A 20,323-nucleotide genomic window follows, 5' to 3' on the forward strand; every position below is an offset into this window, starting at 1 on the left:
CTGAAAGCGAGTTTATTTGAAAGTTCTTTACAAACTGTTCAGCATCATGCAAATGTAAGATTGTATGTGTGTGTGTGTGTGTCCCAGGAAAATTTAAAATTTGGCTGGGCCCTGGCTGGCTCACTTAGTGGAGCATGTGACTCTTGATCTCAGGGTTGTGAGTTTGAGCCCCACGTTGGGTGTACAGATTACTTAAAAATAAAAAAAATTTTTTTTAATTAAAATAAAACTTGGCTTATGTCTATGGGTAAAAGAGGAAATCATGACCTTACCTTTTGACCTACAGAGACCACTCCCAAGCCTGAGACATAGGAGAATAAAGGGAAATTCCTGGGAATACTAACCTAGAAGATATTAGGACATCCAATTAAGCCTAGGAGATTAGATATATATCTATAAAATATATATTATATGTATAAGTAAAATGTTAGGCCAAACTTTGGTGATTACAGTTTACTGTTAATAAGTATGGAATTGTTGCCACAAACTCTAGGATGTCCATAATATGCTTGTAGCAAATATACATTTAAAGAGGCGAAAATGAGCCCATTTTCTGGGAAAATTCTATGAACAAAAGTCTAAGTTTCATTGGAAAAATCACTCACATCCTCCTGGCACTTTGTGATCCTCTGAAAATATTTTTTTTAATTAACTTGTTCTATTTTTTATTTTTTTAAAATTTACATCCAAATTAGTTAGCATATAGTGCAACAATGATTTCAGGAGTAGATTCCCTAGTGCCCTTAACCATTCAGCCCATCCCTCCTCCCACAACGCCTCCAGCAACCCTCTGTTTGTTCTCCATATTCATGAGTCTCTTCTCTTTTGTCCCCCTCCCTGTTTTTATATTATTTTTGTTTCCCTTCCCTTCTGTTCATCTGTTTTGTCTCCTAAAGTCCTCATATGAGTGCAGTCATATGATTTTTGTCTTTCTTTGACTGACTCATCTCACTTAGGATAATACCCTCCAGTTCCACCCACGTAGTTGCAAATGGCAAGATTTCATTCTTTTTGATTGCTGAGTAATACTCCATTGTATGTGTGTGTGTGTGTATATACACACACACCACATCTTCTTTATCCATTCATCCATTGATGGACATTTGGGCTCTTTCCATACTTTGGCTATTGTTGATACTGCTGCTATAAACATGGGGATGCATGTGTCCCTTTGAAACAGCGCATCTGTATCCCGTGGATAAATGCCTAGTAGTGCAATTGCTGGGTCATAGGGTAGTTCTATTTTTAGTTTTTTGAGGAACCTCCATACTGTTTTCCAGAGTGGCTGCACCAGCTTGCATTCCCAGTGATCCTCTGAAAATATTAACAACTAACCCTTGCTCTGTGCTTACCATGTGCCAGACACTTTTATAAGTACTTTATAATTTCTTACTATTAAGTTAATAACTAATTATAGAAACACTGTTAATCATCATAACAGTCCTGTGAGATATGCTACTTTTCTCACCTCCATTTTACAGATGGGGAGACCTTAGATAACATGGCCAAAGTCACAAGCTACTAAGAGATGGGATTTGAACCCAGGTTGGTCTAATTCTAGAGTCCACATGTGTGTGAGGGAAATTACCCATTTCCCTCTGCTGTCTTTCAGCCTGGTTAAATTATATATGATGGTGACCATTTACAAGAAGAGACTCTTGATTATTTATCTGTTTGAAATTCAGCCTAGAATCTGCACTTCTCAAAGTCAAACTCTCATCACCTACTTTGAATTCATTGCAGCCTATGGAATGCTTATGAGGGTCACCTGTGTCTCTGAAAGGCGTTTCTGAATGTTTATTCACTTGTTCAAAGTTTTGAGAGTTTTAAAACATACAAAAATAGCTGACCCCAGTTTAGCAACTTTGAGAAATCCTAATGAAACCACCAAAGAGAAAGCAAATGGGCAAGGATGGAATGAAGCCCTGCGAAGAGGTCAAGATTGAGAGAAAAAGTGAAGAAAGGGAACCTGGGAACGATTCAGAGCCTTCCAGCTGTGGGCCTGACCTGGCAAAAGGATCAAGGAGCTGTAATCCTGTGACAGGCACGAATCTCTGTGATTTGCGATGCTGCAAATGGCACTGTGAACACTGACAGACATGGCAATGTTTTGTGAATAACCATTAAGTTCTGCCAGAACAGCCCATCAGGACACACAGGTAGGTAAAGACAATTTAGCTGGTTTGTCTGAGATTCATTCATTCTTTCTTGCTTGCTTTCTTCCTTTTCTTTCTTTCTTCCTTCCTTTCTTTTTCTCTTTCTCTCTTTCTTTCTTCTTTCTTTCTTTCTTTCTTTTTTCTTTCTTGCTTTCTTTTCTTTCTTGCTTGCTTTTCTTTCTTCTTTCTTCCTTTCTTTTTTCTTTTTTTTTCTTGCTTTCTTTCTTTTTCTTTCTTTTTCTTTCTTTCTTTTCTTTCTTTCTTTTCTTTTCTTTCTTTTCTTTCTTTCTTGCTTTTTTCTTTTTTTCTTTCTTTCTTGCTTGCTTTCTTTCTTGCTTGCTTTTCTTTCTTCCTTTCTTTTTTTTCTTTCTTGCTTTCTTTCTTTCTTTTTTCTTTCTTTTTCTTTATTTCTTTCTTCTTTCTTTCTTTTCTTTTCTTTCTTTCTTTCTTTCTTTCTCTTTTTCTTTCTTCCTTCCTTCCTTCCTTTCTTTTTTCTTTTTTTTCTTTCTTGCTTTCTTTCTTGCTTGCTTTCTTTCTTTTTAATGTTTTTTATTTATTTTTGAGAGAATGTGAGTCAGGGAGGGTAAGAAAGCAGGGTGTAGAGGATCTGAAGTGGGCTCTATGCTGACAGCAGAGAGCCCCATGTGAGGCTTGAACTCATGAAACGCAAAATCATGACCTGCGCCAAAGTTGGACACTCAACTGACTGTACCATCTAGGTGCTCCTGTCCAAGATACTTTCTATCATGCTTTGTTAAATTGCCTTCCGAGCTTCATCCATAAGTGGGTGAATATGCAACTAACCTGTGGCAAATGAGCGTGTGGCTGGCTCTGCAGACACCCCAGGGCAGGTCAAGGGTGTCCAGGCTCTCTGTCCCCCAGCTCACAGCCCCAGACACCACTGAACCTGTCAGCTCCTTCCTGCCACAGACAATTAAGATGCACCCTACCTCAAGTGGGTTGTGAGGCTGCCAGGCTTTGGCACTGGGGACAGGAGATTAACCCGAAGTGAGGTTTTTCCTCAAGCAGGAAAAAAAAAAAAAAAAAAAAAAAAGGCAATTGATAGAACTAAGGAAATGAGCTGAGAAAAAGCCAAACAAAGAATAGTGGTTGGATGATTCATGAGGTGGGGTACTCCTCTCTGGCAAAAAAATAAATAAATAAATAAATAAATAAATAAATAAGATTGTAATCTGCTGGTAACTGTCTTGTTCTTTAATGACTATGTTCTCTTTCAAAATTCTAAGTGTAGGTTAGGGCTGGAAAGGGGGGGAAGTTGAAATGAAGGACTTTTATTTTTTTATTAAAAAATTTTTTTTAACATTTATGTTTTTTTTTTTTTTTTTGAGAGAGAGAGAGAGGGAACATGAGTGGGGCAGGGGCAGAGAGAAGGAGACACAGAATCTGAAACAGGCTCCAGGCTCTGAGCTGTCAGCCCAGAGCTCGACGTGGGGCTCGAACCCACCAACCGTGAAATCATGACCTGAGCCAAAGTTGGACGCCTAACTGACTGAGCCACCCAGGGGCCCCTGAAAGACTTTTATTATAAGCAGGTCCCTTTCGTCCACCTTCCGTTCCTGTTAGGGTTGCAGACATGCCCTGCAACTGAGTCACGGCTTCCGCTGTCCAGGCAGTTACAATTCGTTAAGTTTGCTGCCTCAGACGCAAGAAGGAAAGAGCTTTTAAAATTCGGCCTCTGTTTGCTACAGAGAGACCTGGGGATTATTTGCAGGTTACATTACTTCCCAGCCCAGTAACTTTTCCCTCATTGCTATTGTGAGTGCTTTCATTGTTTTAAGCAAATAATAGTCCAGGTGCAGCCAGACCTTTTTTCTTCTGACAGGAAGACCCCAGGAAGAGCTATCAATTAGTAACTGTTCACAACATACAATTGGTAGGTGTTTGACATTTCCAGTGCTACTGAGGAGCTAAAATTTGGACATCCAACTCTGACCAGATTAAGGAAAAGGAAATCATAAACCTTGTCCTCTCGGTCTATAGTAGTTTCTATCATTGAGCAAAAAAAGAAGTTTACAAAAATGAAGTTTGTTTAAAAAAAAATGCTTCCCTTATGAGGAGGTGAGCAGTACCAGGCATGAGGGTCAGTGGAGGTGTATGAGAGCAGGGACAAGATTCCAGTCACACATGTGCACTTGGACAACTGGGTGGGGACCAGCCTGGCCTGAAAGGAACTATAGATTAAATTTCCTTCCATGATCAAACATAAGAGATGTGCTGACAATCTATGGTTAAATTTTGGTTTTGGACAGTGTTTACCTCGATGTGAACCTGGGGTCCTCAAAGTATTTGTTGTGTGCCCTTTGTCTAGTTACTTTGCCTCTTAGTGCCCCCTTAACTTAAATGTAAAATGGGGATGGAAGGGTCCCAACACCATGGGGCTGGGGAAGGATCAAATGATTAATTCATGCAAAGCACAGAGTAAATGCTCAACAGATGTTAGCTATTATTGTCATCAGGGCTACACTATCACAATAGCTCTTCTGTAGTACAGAAATTCCAGAAAGTTTTTAATTAGCTGTGCAATCTTGGGGCTGAGTTTTCGTATCTGTAAAATGAGGGAGTTGTCTAGATGAGGTCCAAACTGACCTTAATAGCCTAGAATTACATTCTTTGCATTTTCCTAATGGAAATATTGAGGCATACAAGTAGTACTTGTCCTTGACACAAGGCAACCCAGCAAAGACAGTCAGGCTGAGGAGGTAGCTGGCTACCAATCTCTGGTGGTGCTAGTCTTCTATTACCTTGTCAGAAGATCACAACCCAGGGCTCATGGGAGTGCAACCTGGTATAACCTTTCTGGAGGTCAGACTGGCAATATTTATCAAAAGCCTTAAAAGTATACTTCAAAATTCCACTTCTAGAATTTATACTAGGACAATGATAAATAATAATTAAGGATGTTGCAAGATAGCCACAGGATGTTCATTACAGGGTTATTTATAATCAGGAAAAACTGGAAAAAAATCATAATGAAAAAGGAGGATTGGATAGATAAATTATGGTGTATCCATGTAATGAAATGTAGTTTTAAATATGATTAACAAGAAATTTTTTGACAGGGTAAGATGCTTACAATATATTGTTAAATTAAAAAACGGATTATCACACAATATATATGCTATGACCCCAGATTGTTAAAAATCACCAATATAGATATAGATAGATTAGATAGAATAATCCACCAAAAATGCACCAAATGAACCAAATATGTTACCAGTTCACTAAATATATCTGCCAAAATACAAACAGTGCTTACCTCAAAATAGTGATTGATATTTTCCTTTTTAAAAAATGTTTATTCATTTATTTGGGGGTGGGGGAAAAGCATGTGAGAGAGAGTGCATGTCAGCAGGGGAGGGGCAGAGAGATGGAGAGAACCCCAAGCAGACTCCTTGCTGTCATTGCAGAGCCCGATTCGGGGCTCGATCCCAGGAACCATGAGATCATAACCTGAGCCAAAATCAAAAGTCAGACACTTAACTGACGAAACCACCCAGGAGCCCCTTTTCTTTTCCCGTCTTTCTTTTCTTTTCCTTTCTTTCTTTCTTTCTTTCTTTCTTTCCTTTCCTTTTCTGTCTTTCTTTCCCAGTTTTATAGAAGGAATATGTGCTTTCTTCTGAACTGTTTATTTTGGAAAAACTAAAACATAAAAAGAGAAAAGAATTGTGTTAGCCACCTCACCCCGACCCCCACTGCAGCCATGTACCCATCAACTTCAACAATTATTAGCTCATGACCAATTTTGTTACACCGTGTATTACTTTCTAATAGGAAAAAAACTACTTAGATTTTTTTCCAAGACTGTATAAGAGGAACTATTGTTCATTTCACTCCAAATACAGGCCAAATAATAAGAAAATTGGTTCAAGATCCATAGTGGTCCAGAGCATTGCATTTTTACTCATATCAGGAGCAAGTAAGTGCAATTCTGCACAGACCTAGGCCAGATCTTCATCAGGCAAACATTTTAGTCAAGACTAGCTTCTGGTGCAAGCGACAGAAACCCACCTCTAACAAGTGAATGTGGGAAGCAGCTGGCTCTTGTGACCCCACTGGAGGGCAGGCAGACATAATGGTGGTTGATGGATGCAGAACATCCCTGGGGCCTTGGGCTTACTACTCTCATGCCTCTGACCTGAGTCCCAGGGATGTCAGCTCACAGCCTCTCAGTAAGGGAGGGTGGGGGTCCTGTGGCCCTCAGTCATACAATGTGGGGAGGTCTCTGTCTGATGGGACTTGGTTCAAGTCATTTCCCTGTGGCCAAGAGGACCACACTGAGATATTTTAGAGGTTCTGGCAATAATAATAACAGCAGGAACTTATAAACATATAGCATCTGCTCTATGCCAGGTACTGTCTAAATGGTGTGTGTGTGTGTGTGTGTGTGTGTGTGTGTGTGTGTAATTTAAGCCTCATAACAACCCTAAGAGGTAGGTGCTATTACTGGTATCACTACTTTTCAAGATGGGGAAATTAAGGCCAAAAACACCCAAGTAACTTGCCCAAGTTCATACAAGTAGTAACAGAACCAGGATTGAAAGCTAAGTAGCATGGCCCTAAGGTCTGTACAATTAATCACTCTGTGGTTTCATTGCTTGAGAGTCTGAGCACCAAAAACATTGTGCCTCTTACCATATGTAATCCAAATCCAAATCACATTAGATTCTGGATTAGGGTAAGAAAATTTTAAACAATTAATTTTTTCCTATGACTACTCTGATATTTGCTACGACACGCTTTTCTCATGGTTTCAGTGCTGGTGCCTAAGTAACACTGTCACTTGGATAACCAGCTCCAGAGTTTGAGAAGGGATTCATGGTAAGCAGGCAGTGCACAAAGTGCACCTTTACTAGCCAAAGGTGTGTTGGTTGCCTCCTGCCTCCAGTCCACTTTGGGGACTCCTACTTTTAGGGCTCTGAGAGCAGCTGTAGACTTTACAGCTCATTTCTGCAAAGGCTGACATGTATCCCTCTGGCTTCCCTTCCCTCTTTTATTCTTTAAATGCATTTTAGCAAGTAATCAGAAACTCAACTGTCAGTACAAATCTAAACTCTAAAGAGGCTATCATCTTAAGAAGTCTGAAAGAAGGAGGGTCAGCTCAGTGATGTCATCAAGAACCCACGTCCTCCCATCTTGCCACTCCGCCTCCTCGTGTTTAGCTCTTGTTTTCAAGCTCATACACTATGGGCTCAAGATGGCCACCCAGCACAAGGCATCATTGCCCTTTTACAACACAACAAACATTTAAAAAGGCAGGGGTCAAAATGGCTTTCTTTCACATGGTTCACTTATTTAGGCCAAAAAATATAACATCTAACAACATCCGAACAAGTATCTGTTTACTTCTCATTGGCCAGGGTGATGTCACATGATTGTGCCTAGACCAATTACTGGCAAAAAGATGTTGAGTTTAGACCAATCATAATTCATCCTCTAGGTAAGGGCATGTAGTTCCCCTGGAAATATTTGGCATCTGTGTGCAAGGAAGAAGGAGAGACAGCTGTTGGGTAGCCTGCCATAAAACCCCTTCCTCATTCCTCTCATGTCCTTCCTCTAAAGAGGCCTAAAAAGTAGAAGACTTGGGGCAGGGTCAAGGTCAAGGTTGGGGAACAGCAGACATGGTCTACTCAGTGAAATTCATAGTTTTTCTTTCACAGAATAATCAACCTCTATGTTTTCCTAACTCTCTTAAGGCCTCAGGAAATTCTTTAATTCCAAGGCTGTGAAAACTATGTTATACCCTGTATTAGTTTCCTATGGTCACTGTAACAAATTACCACAAACTTCGTGACTTAATACAAATTTGTTCTCCTATAGCTCTTGAGGCCAGAAATTCCAAACCCAAAAGTTTCACTGGGCTGAAATTTAAGGTGTTGGCCGTGGGCTGGTTCCTTCTCAGGGATCTGGGGAGAATCCATTTTATTGCTTTATTTAGTCTCTAGTGACTTCCTTTATTCCTTGCCTTGTGGCCCTTTTCTTTTTCTTCAACGTGCATAACTCTACCAATGGCATATTTCCCTAAACAGCCTTCTTTAACCAGCTCCTCCTGTATCCCTCTTAGGAGGGTTGTTATTATTAATGAAGGATTATTTCCCCATCTGAAAGTCCTTAAATTAATCACATCCGCAAAGTACCTTTTGCCATACAACATTTACAGGAATTAGGGCATGAATATCTCTGGGGTGCATTATTCAGCCTATGACACATCCCAATTCCTGATCCTCAAAGCTGTTGGAAGGGTGAACTTCGGGGCAGAAGGGAATCCCAGAGTCTTTTCAGTGATGTTCAGCAGCCCAGAAGCTCATAACTGCAGGTTTGGGGTCTACGGCTTAGGTTTGTGGCAGGTGCTTGGGGTGGGGTTTATGCCTGAAGGACAGAATTTCCATCAGATGGAAGTCCTCCTCAGGAGCCTGTGGGGGACACTTGTAAACTCTCTCTGTTTTATACTTTTGCAGCTAAATGAATCATGTTTGCTTTAAGTCAGTGCATGTGGAAAAGGTGGCAGATGCCATTAATGTAAAGTAACTTTAATCAAATAAATCACATGCCAACATTAGCTTCATCACATTTTTAATGAACCTGCACTGTGGAGTGATGATTCAAGCGATTGGGACCTTATGTAAAATTTCTGTAGTGAGTTCACAGACCACTCAGTCTGTTTCCCCCTCTCTGTATCTCTTTCTTTTTTTGTTCCGGTTCTGGTCCTTGCCCCCGGCTTTCGTGATCTCTCACTCTCGTTTTTTACATAGCTTCGTATCCAGCTTTTCCTGGCCTTTCTTCCCCTTTCTGTCTGGTGAGTGTCCTCCATGGGCAGCCATGTGTGGCTGGTTGGCTTCTCCCCTACAACCTTGCCCACCTCCTAAAAATGGAACCAGATCTGCCAGATTCTGGGCAGACTCCCATCTGCCCAAGCACAGTTAACTTCAGGGGCAAGTCAGTGAAGTGCTGGTAAATACTTAAAAACCCATTCTCCAGAAAAAGCAAACCCTGAGTTGTAGGATTTGCTGATTTTTGTGTTGCAGGTATATCCACCACGGCCTAATTCAAGGTGAGGGTACCCTGAAAATGGAGTCAGTAGGAGGTGTGCACGATCCACTCCAGCACAGCACGGGGCCAAGTGCAGGTATGTCCTCATGACACAAGATTTCAGTTGTCTACCTTCTCCCAAGCAGGGAAGGACTGGGCACACGCTCCCTCTGCAATTTCTTCCAAAGGAAACTTTTCACACACATTCTCCCCAAGTTAGTCTTCTGCATGGGCGTATAACCGAAAGTAAACTTTGAGTTCGAACTGCATTTTGCTCTTGGTCTTCTCCACTGTTCCTTGTTACTTGGGTGAAGTAATGCTGGCTTACAGTCACCTTTACTGGCAAGATGGTCACCGTGTGTGGAAGGTGACAAGCGACTGGCTCCTTCGCTGTGTCTCTAGTGTTACACACAAGAAAATTCTCGACTTAATGTAATATCTGAGACTAATTAGCTGAGCTTCCTAGAGAGAAAGCTCTCTCTAGAGCAGGAGAGAAGGGGGGGGTGGTGGTGGGAGAGGGTGAGCCAACAGAGTATATAATTTAAATTCCCAGAGAATCCAGACTTCATTTAATGGTTTCTACCATCATCTTAAACACCTCTTCCAAAATCAAGCGGATGGATGTATTTCACTTCCTTTCTGCGACCCTATACATGATGGGGTAGGGCACAGTGAGTGACAAAATGACCCGAGTGGACTGTGAGAGGGTGAGGCAAGATGATTGGACAGCCCACACACTGCATGTCAGACCTAAGCGACAGGACGGGTTAAACACTGAATGATCCATCACTAGATCAAACACTGAACTATGAAATGTTGCCAACGGAGACATATAAAGTAATAAAAACAGTGAAAATTCCACATGTCTGGGCGAAGTTCTGCCCTGCAGTGTCTGCTGTTCTGTTTTATGGGCCTAGCCCGGAACACAACCAAGCAAAGGCGAGGGCCGGAGGGCACAGCGCTCCCCAGGAAGCGGGGTGCAAACAAGGGCATCCGAATGTTTGTTTGGTTGAGCTGCTATTTCGCCATTGTCTGCCTTATTACCAGTTATGACATGTGCCCGAGCCGCCTTCACCCCTTCATTCCACTGGCATTTGTTAAAAAAACATTCACTGAGATCCAGTCTGGATGTGTCTTTTTGCCTGCCTGTAACTTTCCACTTTAAGGGAGGGGTAACAAGGAGTTTACAAGTCCTAATTTCACAGGTTTTTAAGAACAAGGATTTTAAAGCATACACCTGGGATAAATTCTTGTAAGGAGAAAAGGAAGAGGGTAAACTGAATTCTGGTTCTTAAATCCCTCTGGGCATTATGCTTCTTGGTCCTTGGCATCAACTAAAGAGAAACAGGAAGAATTATTGATCCATATTGGCTAATAGAGATGTCTAGCCAAAGGGAGAAATATTCAGGATCGGCATGGTCTATCTTGGGTTCGATTCCTTTCTCCTACCACATGGCCTAATACATGGTAAACCCTGAATTAATATTTGTGGAATGAATGAATGTACATGATTATTTTCGAGGAGACAAAGAAATAAAGAAGTGTAGTTTCAAAAGGATCTTTCTAGGGGTGCCTGGGTGGCTCAGTCAGTTAGGCTTCCGACCTCGGCTCAGGTCATGATCTCACGGTTTGTGAGTTCGAGCAGGTCGGGCTCTGTGCTGGCAGCTCAGAGCCTGGAACCTGCTTCAGATTCTGTGTCTCCTTCTCTCTCTGTCCCTCCCTTACTCGCACTGTCTCTCTCTCTCTCTCTCTCTCTCTCTCTCTCTCTCTCAAAAATAAATAAACATTAAAAAAAAAAAAAAGGATCTTTCTTCTAAGTGTCTACACCCAAGCCATTAACCCACAGGACCAGAAGTAGGGTGAGTGGAAGGAACACAAGGCCCAAGGTGCGTGACTCAGGCATTCACTCTCAGTTTTGTGCACGTTTCCACGCTGTGCTTGTGTGCCCTGGAGACTGAGCACTCCTTAAATATCATGCCCTGGGTGCCCTGCTCACCTTACTCTAGTCCCAGCCATGCTACTCCATCTAGGGCCTACAAAATACTTCCTAGAAATTATTTCTTCCTTGGGTTTAGTCCACTAAGTCTGCTCAGAGCCCCCCCAGGTGACATTTCAGGGAAAAGGGACAGGGGCAGTTCCAACCTGGGAAAACAGTGACCTCACAGCCAAGAACAGTCAGGTGGACCTGGGTTTACTCAGCACCTGTGTATTTGGAGAAGCCCATTAACCTCTGGAGCTTTCTTTTCTTCATCAATAAAATTCAGAAAATACTTCACAGGATGACGGCGAGCATGGGGAGTCATACACAAAAAGTGCCAAGTACAGTGTCCAGCACATAGTAGGTGCTCAGTAAATGGAAGCTTTGGTTGCATTTTTATTATTGGCAGCAGGGGTGGTGAGGCTGGCAATGCTGCCCAGCCGACTCCTTGAGTAGGAGACAGCACACATGTGGACCCGAAAGAAGAAATTTGCAGGAGCTGTACTGGAAGATAGAATTGACAGATTCAGGCAACCCAGGTGGAGCTCTGCCTGTGCCAGGTGCTGTGCTAGTTTTCCCGCATTTTCTCTAATCTTGACCACAGGGTATTCTTCATTGATTATCTATACTCATGCATAACAGATAACTTTTTAGTATAAGTATGTCCAATACAGCATTTGGGACATAATTATACTAGAAAAAAATCAATTTGTTGTTTTCTGCAATCTAAATCTAACTGGACATCCTGCATGTGAACTGGCAAACCTTCAAGGGGAGTTGTTAGTACAGGGACTTTAAAATGGAGCCTGCCTCGGGGTGTGTCTCTGGAATGCTTGTTTGCATCGATGGCCTCAGGGGCTCAGCACACTTCGCCCTAGCAGGTGAACTGATGAAGCTCCCCTTGGTTCTTCTGGCTCCCGGCTTTCTCCCTTCTGCTTCTCTTTCCCCAACAGCTTCTCCCGCGGCATGCAGGAAGCATGGGCACGGCAGGAATGTATGAGACAACTGGCAGTGCAGATGGGAGAGGCAGGGTGAGGAGACTTGGTTTAAAAATATGTAATAGTCAGTTGGCCCCAGGCACCTCAACCAAACTGCTGGGAAAATGCTAGCTGCTTTCTGGGCCTGCCACCACATCCCCTACCCCTCTGTTCAGGGGCTCTTCTTTCTGCTGTGTGTTTCATAAGAGAACAAAAAGAGAAAGTGCTCTTGCTCAGAACTTTGGTTAACGGAAGCAGAATGTCAAAAATAGGCTTTAGGGTGCTTTAGGTTCTTTGACGGTATTGTGACACTCTGGGTCGTGTCAATGGATAATCTTAAGGAAAAAAAAGGTAAAACTGGGACTGTCATAGCGAAATAAAAATGAACACATGTTAAAGATTTTTATTTAACTCATTCATGAGAAAACTGGGGTTACAACCAGTTGAAAAAAGTAATAAAAACCGTACACCTATATGCAGCAAAGGAATGTTGAAATGAATGAGCAAATTAACCTAAAACTGGTTTCGGGGGTACTGATACTGGACTGAGTTGTATCTCTCAAAATTCGTATGTTAAAGTCCTAACCCCCAGGTACCTCGGACTGTGGCTGTATTTGGAGGTAGGGTCTTTAAAGAGATGATTAAATTAAATAAGGTCACTGGGATGGGCCCTAATCCAATATGACTGGTGTCCTTATAGGAAGAAAATTAAGACACAGAGATACACGGAAGGAAGATCATGGCAGACAGGAGAAGGTAGTCATCTAGAAGTCAAGGAGAGAGGCTTAAAGGAAATCAACCCCGCTCACACCTTCATCTTGGACTTGGAGCCTCCAGAACTTTGAGATAATAAGTTTCTGTTGTTTAAACCGCCTAGTCTGCAATCCTTTGGTATCATAGCCCTGACTGACTAATGAAGTGGGGGAGGGTCGTTTGCGTGTCTATACGCATTTGCATTCCCATTAATTATCTACAGTTTATAGAATTGTAAAATAGCTCCTTCAGAATCAGATAACCTAGTCAGTTTAATAACAAGATAATTTTTGACTAGGAACGGTAAATTACTACTTGTGGGTCAAATCTAGTACTACCACCTGTTTTCTGTAAATAAAACTTTACTGGCACCCAGCCATACTCAGTCCTTCACACATCAGCTATGGCTGTTTTCCCATTACAAAGGCAGAGGTAAGTAGTTGCCTTCCGCAAAGTCTAAGAAATAAGAAAGATTTTTTCTGGTCTTTTACAGAAAAAGTTTGCATATGCTCCTCTAGGCAATGCATTCGTTTTCCACTGAAGCACAAATATTTCCCTACAATTGGAGTGCCCTTCAAGGTCATCCAGTCCAGGGGTTCCCAGCATTTGAGATCCCACAGGTCAGTAAAATTTCATAAAAATTTTGAGGGAGGGTCAGAGGTCTCCAATCTTACTTTTGTCAAATATCAACTGCTTCCTAAGAAGATATTTTGAAGTGAATATCTTTGCATGAGAAACTTTGTTGCCTTGTACTTGCTTTTCTTTCTCTGGGGTTTGGTAAAACTTTCACCACAGGCCAGCACAGCTCATACTCTGGATTGTGGAACAAATAATCAGGCCCCAGCCTTAGGCACCAATTGCTGGCTCTGTCCAGGGATATTCTGCTGGTTTAGACTGGACATCCTAGCCTTACTCCCAGGACCCAGGCTAATACCCTTTGGCCTGAAAGGGGTTCTCAGGGACTGATTATTGCCAGAGCCAGCCTGGACATGCCCCACATACCCAGGTCTAACTGTGATGGGCCCTGCCTTGCTTTAAATAATATACGGTTTCCTGATTTTTAAAATAAATACATGTTCAGTGAAGAAAACTTGAGAAAAAGCAGAAAGAACAAAATTCACCTCTACCCAGAGAGATATAAAAGTTTACTGACACACAGAGGGAACAAAAATACTTTCTGATCTGAAAATCCTAAAGGGAGAAAACCAAGCATCTCTCCCCAAACCAAAATGGAGCCTGGCACATGGCAGGTAGCAATATTTATTGAAAGAATAACTAAACCTACATGACTGCAATTATTTTTCCTAGACAATCCAGGAAAACTCAGTCTTTGAAAAATTTTTTGATAATCAAAATGGCTAATGGCTAATCTGAAAGGTCTTCCAGGCAACCTCCTCCCCCTCAAAAATTCTTGTATCTGATTTTTTCCTTATATCATTAAAAAAAATTGTAAGACTTAAAAGTGCCCGGAACCAACTGTTTAAGAAGCAAGGATTATGTATTTTCACTAGCTTTCGTGTCCAGACAATTTATATAAATTAAGTCTTATTATTAAACTGCCCTAATGATATATACAATATAATAAACTTTAAAAATCGATCTGATAGACTCAGGATTTCAAGACCTGCAATTCCTAAGAAGCCCAATTTGTTGAATTTTCAATCCATGCTTTGTCACCTAAATGAAACATCTTAAATTTGATATTCTAAATAAACACTTGGGAATATTTTTTAATTCTTTGTGGCTTGAAGTCTTAAACTCAATAATTCATCACTGTTTTCTATGAAAACCTCATCCATACCTTCTGCTTTGAGGGCAGCTCTACGTCCCTTTAAGCAGTTTATCCATCTACTTTAGACCCACCTCCTCCTGTAGGAAACAAACATTCCAAATAATCCCTGACAAACTGGAAGAATAAAAATGACTTCTCTCTGGTCCTTCTTTGAATATTTCACTCATATGTGTTTGTTTCCCCTGATATTTCATTATGTTTATGAAACTTTTATATAAAAATGTAAGCTCATTTTAACTTTTGGAAAATAGGCAAGCATCATCCCCTTTCAAAAATCACTTTCTTCCTTTGATGAGACATCAGGTTTCGTCTTCCTTAAGTCTATACCTGAATCCCACCCATGACCTGCACAGATCGCTTTGCAACTCTGACGTGGCCCAGGTGGCTCCTGCACTTGGCATGTGGTAAGGATGGGGCCTGGGATGGACTCCAATGTCTCCACTCACTCTAAGTAGGTTTTTCTTTCATTGTGCATAAAAACTTTCCTTTTAAACTGTTCCCCAGGACCCAGCTCTCTTCCTTCTCTCACCTCCTTTGGAACTTTTAATCAAGGTAGCCAGGTTTAGTTCTTTGTTCCCTGATCTAGGGTCATTTGACCAGCTGCTACTTACTGACTATAGTCTTCAATTTATTATGCCCCTACTATATGCAGTCATGTGCTATGTGCTTCATATACATTATTTCCAGTCTGTGCAACAACGCTGGAAAGCGGTGTGACCTGAGATAAGCTACAGAACATCGATGAACTTCAGTTTCTCATTTAAAATGTGAATAGTAACACTGACAGGAATATGTGTTCTACACCATACCATATAGCCTCTCTTAGACAGTTGTCTTAATTCTCTGTGGTATCCCCCAAATGCCCAGGATAGGGCTCAGTGTGAACTAGAGCTCAACACATATTTACTTGGTGACTGTTTGAAAACAGCCATCGTATTCAGTTACTTTCCTGACTTAGTTTTAAGTTTATCAAAAGAAGCAGACATTCACATTGAGGAACCAATGCAATATGACATGACTTTTCAATGTCTAATTATAAGGCTAAACCCTAAGACCTCTAGTCTTGGAATGCTCTGGTGAATTGGATTTCTGTTAGTTGTGAATTTGTCTTTTGTTAAAATAGACTTATTCGGAATCTTATCAAATTGTAATCTACTTTCTTGCCTTAGGAAAAAGAATTTGCTGGACACACCTGTATCTGCTTTGATGACTCAGGACTCTGCGGTGTCTCCAGGGCAGGATTTGGAGCATCAAGAGCTTGCTGAGGATAGAGAACGAGCAGAAGGGTGAGTGGCAGATGCACTAACCCAGGACTCAAGTCCAAGCCGATTTCTTACTACTCGTTTGGATATGCCTGATGTTGTCTTGCAGTCGAGCATGACTGTTAGCTGGATTCCAGTCAACCAAATATTTTTTGGCCAGTGTTTCTGCAACTCTTGGCTCCCTTACTCAAGGGACAAAATTTTTAAATTGATTTCAGCCAGGTCTCTCACCACCGTAACAAGTGAGATTTTCTTATGCACACATATATCTTTTTTGTTCCTTTTTAAAAATTTCATTTTATTTTTACTCTTTTTGTATTTTATTCTTTTTGTACTCTGTTTGGCTCTAAACCCAACATGAGGCTTGAACTCACAACCCTGAGATCAGGAGTCACATGCTCTATCAAGTGGGACAGCCAGGCGCCCCTCTTTTTTTTTTTTCTTTAAGTATAATCACCTCAGGTTTATGCTTGGGTCCAAAATATTTTTTTGCACCCTTAGAATTTTCACTTTGGCTGTGCTTTTGAGAAGTGCTAATTCTACAATACAATGCTGGCTGGGCAGCCACTTGAACCGAGAGCTACAATTTGTTCAAATCAGTTTCCGAGTCGGTATTTCTTCAGGTCTTGAAATAGCCAAGAGATCTACTTCTGGAGGTATGTGTGAAGAACGAAAGTGTACAAGGACAAGAGAATATACAAGATGAATACAGATTATCTTCGGTCTCATATATATTGCAACTGCCAAAATTACATGTTTTCTGGGTATTTGAAAAGTTGCTGTAAAATGTGTAATTGAAGCTTTGAGCAACCAAAACAAGAGTCCATATATAACAGCATTTAAGCCTACGTGGCCATGGTTCTCAAACTTGCCTCACATCAGAAGCACTTGGGGAGCTTTTGAAAATCTAGATGCCCAGGCTGTACCCCAGATCAAATAAAATCTAGGGCTGAGAGTCAGACATTAGTATTTTTAAAAGATCCCTAGGTGATTCCAAAGTTTAGCAAAGTTTGGGAACCAATGGGATGTCAAAAACTACACATAAGCAATTTGTAGCATGTTCCCTAAAGGACTCGACTTACGGAATACTTTAAATTCACAGGTCTCATGTATGTTTACATTTAAAATACTTCAACATTACAATGGCAAAATATTTCAAAAATATGAATAAGAGACTTTCAGTAAGTTAAAATTTTTTCTGTAATTTAAAATATTGCCCAAACACTACAATCCACTCTTTTTCAGGGGGGAGAATATCAGGAACATTTATTTCCAGCTTCCAAATCTTTTTTATAAGTACAGAAGCAGAAGAAATACTGAAAGAAGAAGAGAAGAAGGGATATAAACAAAGAAAAACTAAAATGATTATTTACTAAGAATTGCAAATGCTCATTTACTGAGTACACCACAAAGTTCCAATCTCTATTCCTAGGACTTTGTGTCATTTTCAGGGACATGATGCTGGAGGGCTCATGCTTTTAGTTTATCAAAATAAACCTGACTGTTCCTTTTCCCAGCCCTTGGTGAAAACTGAAACTTTACTTGACTCATCTTTATGAAAAAAAGAGAAAGAAGAAAGAGATGGAGGGAGAGAGAGGAGGGAAGGAAGGGTGGGAGGGAGGGAGGGAGGAAGGAAGGCAAAAGAAAAATGTGTCCTAGTGGTGAGCTCACCTGTCCTTTGAACTGTTCTATGGTTGAAATGCCCCTCCTGATTGATCAGTCCTCATTCAACAGATTTTCATGTGTTAGGAACATTCAAGGATTATGTCAGCTGAAATTCCTGCTGCCCATCTGGTAGAGAGAACAACTTATAATAACAAACACACACCAGACTTGGATGAATTACCATCCCCACAACCTGCAAGCCTGTTGGGGTCATTCAATTCTTCAAACAGTCCCGTTTCTATAATTTCTTCCTGCCATGCTATGGGGACAGCACCTGTTGCAAATCTTTGGAAGAACGTCTTATCTTTATCATCAAATTCAATTCCCCGAACCTCAGAGAAATCTTCAATTTCAGCGATGTCTTTGGCATAAACCACGGAAGGGTCTGGCACAAATGGGGGCTCAACTAGGCCAGCTTCCAGGCGAGCAAAATTGATGGTTTTGAAGAAAGGGTGTTGCCTGGGATCATCAGACTTCTCTCTGTAAAGAAAGGAGATGGTCAGACTGAGTCACACTAACAAACCAAAACAGGAAATATTCTAACAATACAAAATGTGCAGCATTCTTTTCCTGTAATACATTTCATTTTAATTGCAAAGACAATATAACAGCATAAAGAATAATTTAAAAAAATAATGACTTCAAAAATCACCTTACACAGACAGTAGCATTTTCATTGTTTGCGGATAAACCTTCACATGTAGATCTAATTTTTAGAGTCAAGCAGTTGACATGACTTTTATCCTTAGTGTTTTGTGGAAATACAAGCAAAATTCAGTGAGGCCAGAATCTGCTTGCCTGCAACTTTATAGTCATTGCATTTTGCTCCGCCCTTCATGGTCAGAACAAGGGAAGCATGTCTCTTCCCACCACATTCTAAAAGACAGCACCCATATCTCCCTACTCTTCATATGACATGGTGTCTAGGAGCTCCACCTACCTCCCCCCACTGCCACAATATTTTTAAAGACTTAAAAAAAATGCATTAGGGGGCGCCTGGGTGGCTCAGTCGGTTGAGTGTCTGACTTCGGTTCAGGTCATGATCTCACATGTCGAGCTTGTGAGTTCGAGACCCACGTTGGGCTCTGTGCTGACAGCTCGGAACATGGAGCCTGCTTCGGATTCTGTGTCTCCCTCTCTCTGTCCCTAACTCACTCACATTCTGTCTCTGTCAAAAATAAATAAACATAAAAAAAATTTTTTTAAATGCATTAGTAATTATTAGTGTTAATGAGCATACCTTCAGTGCCCAAGACTATGGTTATTTGTTATCAAACCCTTGTCTAGAAATTATTCCAGCATTTACCTTAGAATAAGGGAGAAAAATATACGTTCCCAATTGTGTAACCTCTTATATTAGTTATCTATTGCTGTGTAACAAGCTACCCTAACATTTAGTGACTTAAAACAACAAACATTTATTATCTCACAATTTTTGTGGGTCAAGAATCTATAAATGGTTTCACTAGGTGCCTCTTTCATGAGGTTACAATAAAGCTGTTTAGGGCTGTGGTCTCATCTGAAGGTTTGAGTGGAGTTGAGGGAGAAAATCTGCTTCTAAGCTCACTCACGTGGTTATTGGCGAGCCTCCATTCCTCACCATGTGAGCCACTGCACAAGGCTACTTTATAACTTTGCACCTGGATTTCCCCAGGGCAAATGATCAAAGAGGAAGGGGGGGAGGGAGGGAGGAAGGGAGGGAGGGAGGGGGGGAGGGAAGGAGAGGAGGAGGAGAGAGAGAGAGAGAGGGGGAAAGCAAGCCCAAGATTAAAAAAGCACAGTCTTTTAATACCTTATCTTGGAAATGACATCTCATTATTTCTGCTATATTTTTAGAAGCAAACCAGTAAGTCCAGCCCACACTTAAGGGAAGGGATTACACAGGACTGTGGATAATAGAAGGGGGATCTTTGGGAACCATACGAGGGGCAGCCTACCAGACATTTCTTTTGGTCCCCCTTAAGTCCAAATTTTAAAGAAATAAAAAGAGGGCTGTATTGTGGCATCAGATTCAAATGATTTTTCCTTTTTTTTTTTTTGTTTATTTATTTATTTGAGACAGAGACAGCATGAATGGGGGAGGGGCAGAGAAAGAGGGAAAAAGGGAGAATCCCAAGCAGGCTCTGCACTGCCAGTGCAGAGCCCAACACAGGGTTTGAACTCAGAAGCCATGAGATCATGACCTAAGCCGAAACTAAGAGTCAGACGCTTAACCAGCTGAACCACCCAGGCACCCCTTCCTTTTTCTTTTATGTGAATAGCCATACTGCTCTAAGAAATATCTTCTCTTACGGAAAAGTTGATTTCTGTCATAAATCAACCTTATTAAAAATTAATCACGTTCATAGTTTTCCCTTTACTTTTATTCCAGTTATCAAAGAGCTTTCAGGAAAAGGACTGAGGACTTCTCCCATATACCCCCTTCACAGACTCCCTACAATGTCAGATAATTACTGCAGCAGACTCTATCCAATAGGTTCTAAACACAATAATGACATTACTAATAACGGCAGGGAGAATAACTAGCATCTATCCAGAGCCGACTCTCAACTAACACAAAGTGAAGTGCTGTTATCACAGTCAACCATCACAACAATGCCTGTCTGTCTTTTAACTGCACTTTTAACCTCTTTTACCCTCTTCAGTTGCTTCTGCATTCATAAATAGCTGTGCCTCTGAAAAAGCCAAAAGAT

The 20,323-nt window shown here is 41.1% G+C and overlaps 1 protein-coding gene across 4 annotated transcripts in view; it reads right to left on the reverse strand.

Moving 5' to 3' along the window:
• Window positions 1–12,172: 12,172 nt before the first annotated feature.
• GRK7 (G protein-coupled receptor kinase 7) overlaps window positions 12,173–20,323 on the reverse strand; it is a 33,892-nt gene continuing 25,741 nt past the window's right edge. Inside the window, exons 4-6 of one of the 4 annotated variants that reach the window (XR_008297960.1) lie at window positions 17,905–18,110; window positions 17,637–17,756; window positions 12,176–15,964 (exon numbers count right to left, since the gene is read on the reverse strand). Coding sequence is in view for 2 of the 4 variants with exons in the window: in XM_015080136.3 (XP_014935622.2) it covers window positions 17,774–18,110 (337 nt within the window). In the remaining 2 variants the exon portion in view is untranslated. Of the gene's footprint in view, window positions 18,111–20,323 lie in introns of all 4 variants that reach the window. The other 3 variants (XM_027061701.2, XR_008297959.1, XM_015080136.3) reach the window with 3 other exon arrangements.

The sequence above is a fragment of the Acinonyx jubatus genome, chromosome C2, assembly GCF_027475565.1.
Source record: "Acinonyx jubatus isolate Ajub_Pintada_27869175 chromosome C2, VMU_Ajub_asm_v1.0, whole genome shotgun sequence".
Taxonomy (NCBI): Eukaryota; Metazoa; Chordata; class Mammalia; order Carnivora; family Felidae; genus Acinonyx; species Acinonyx jubatus.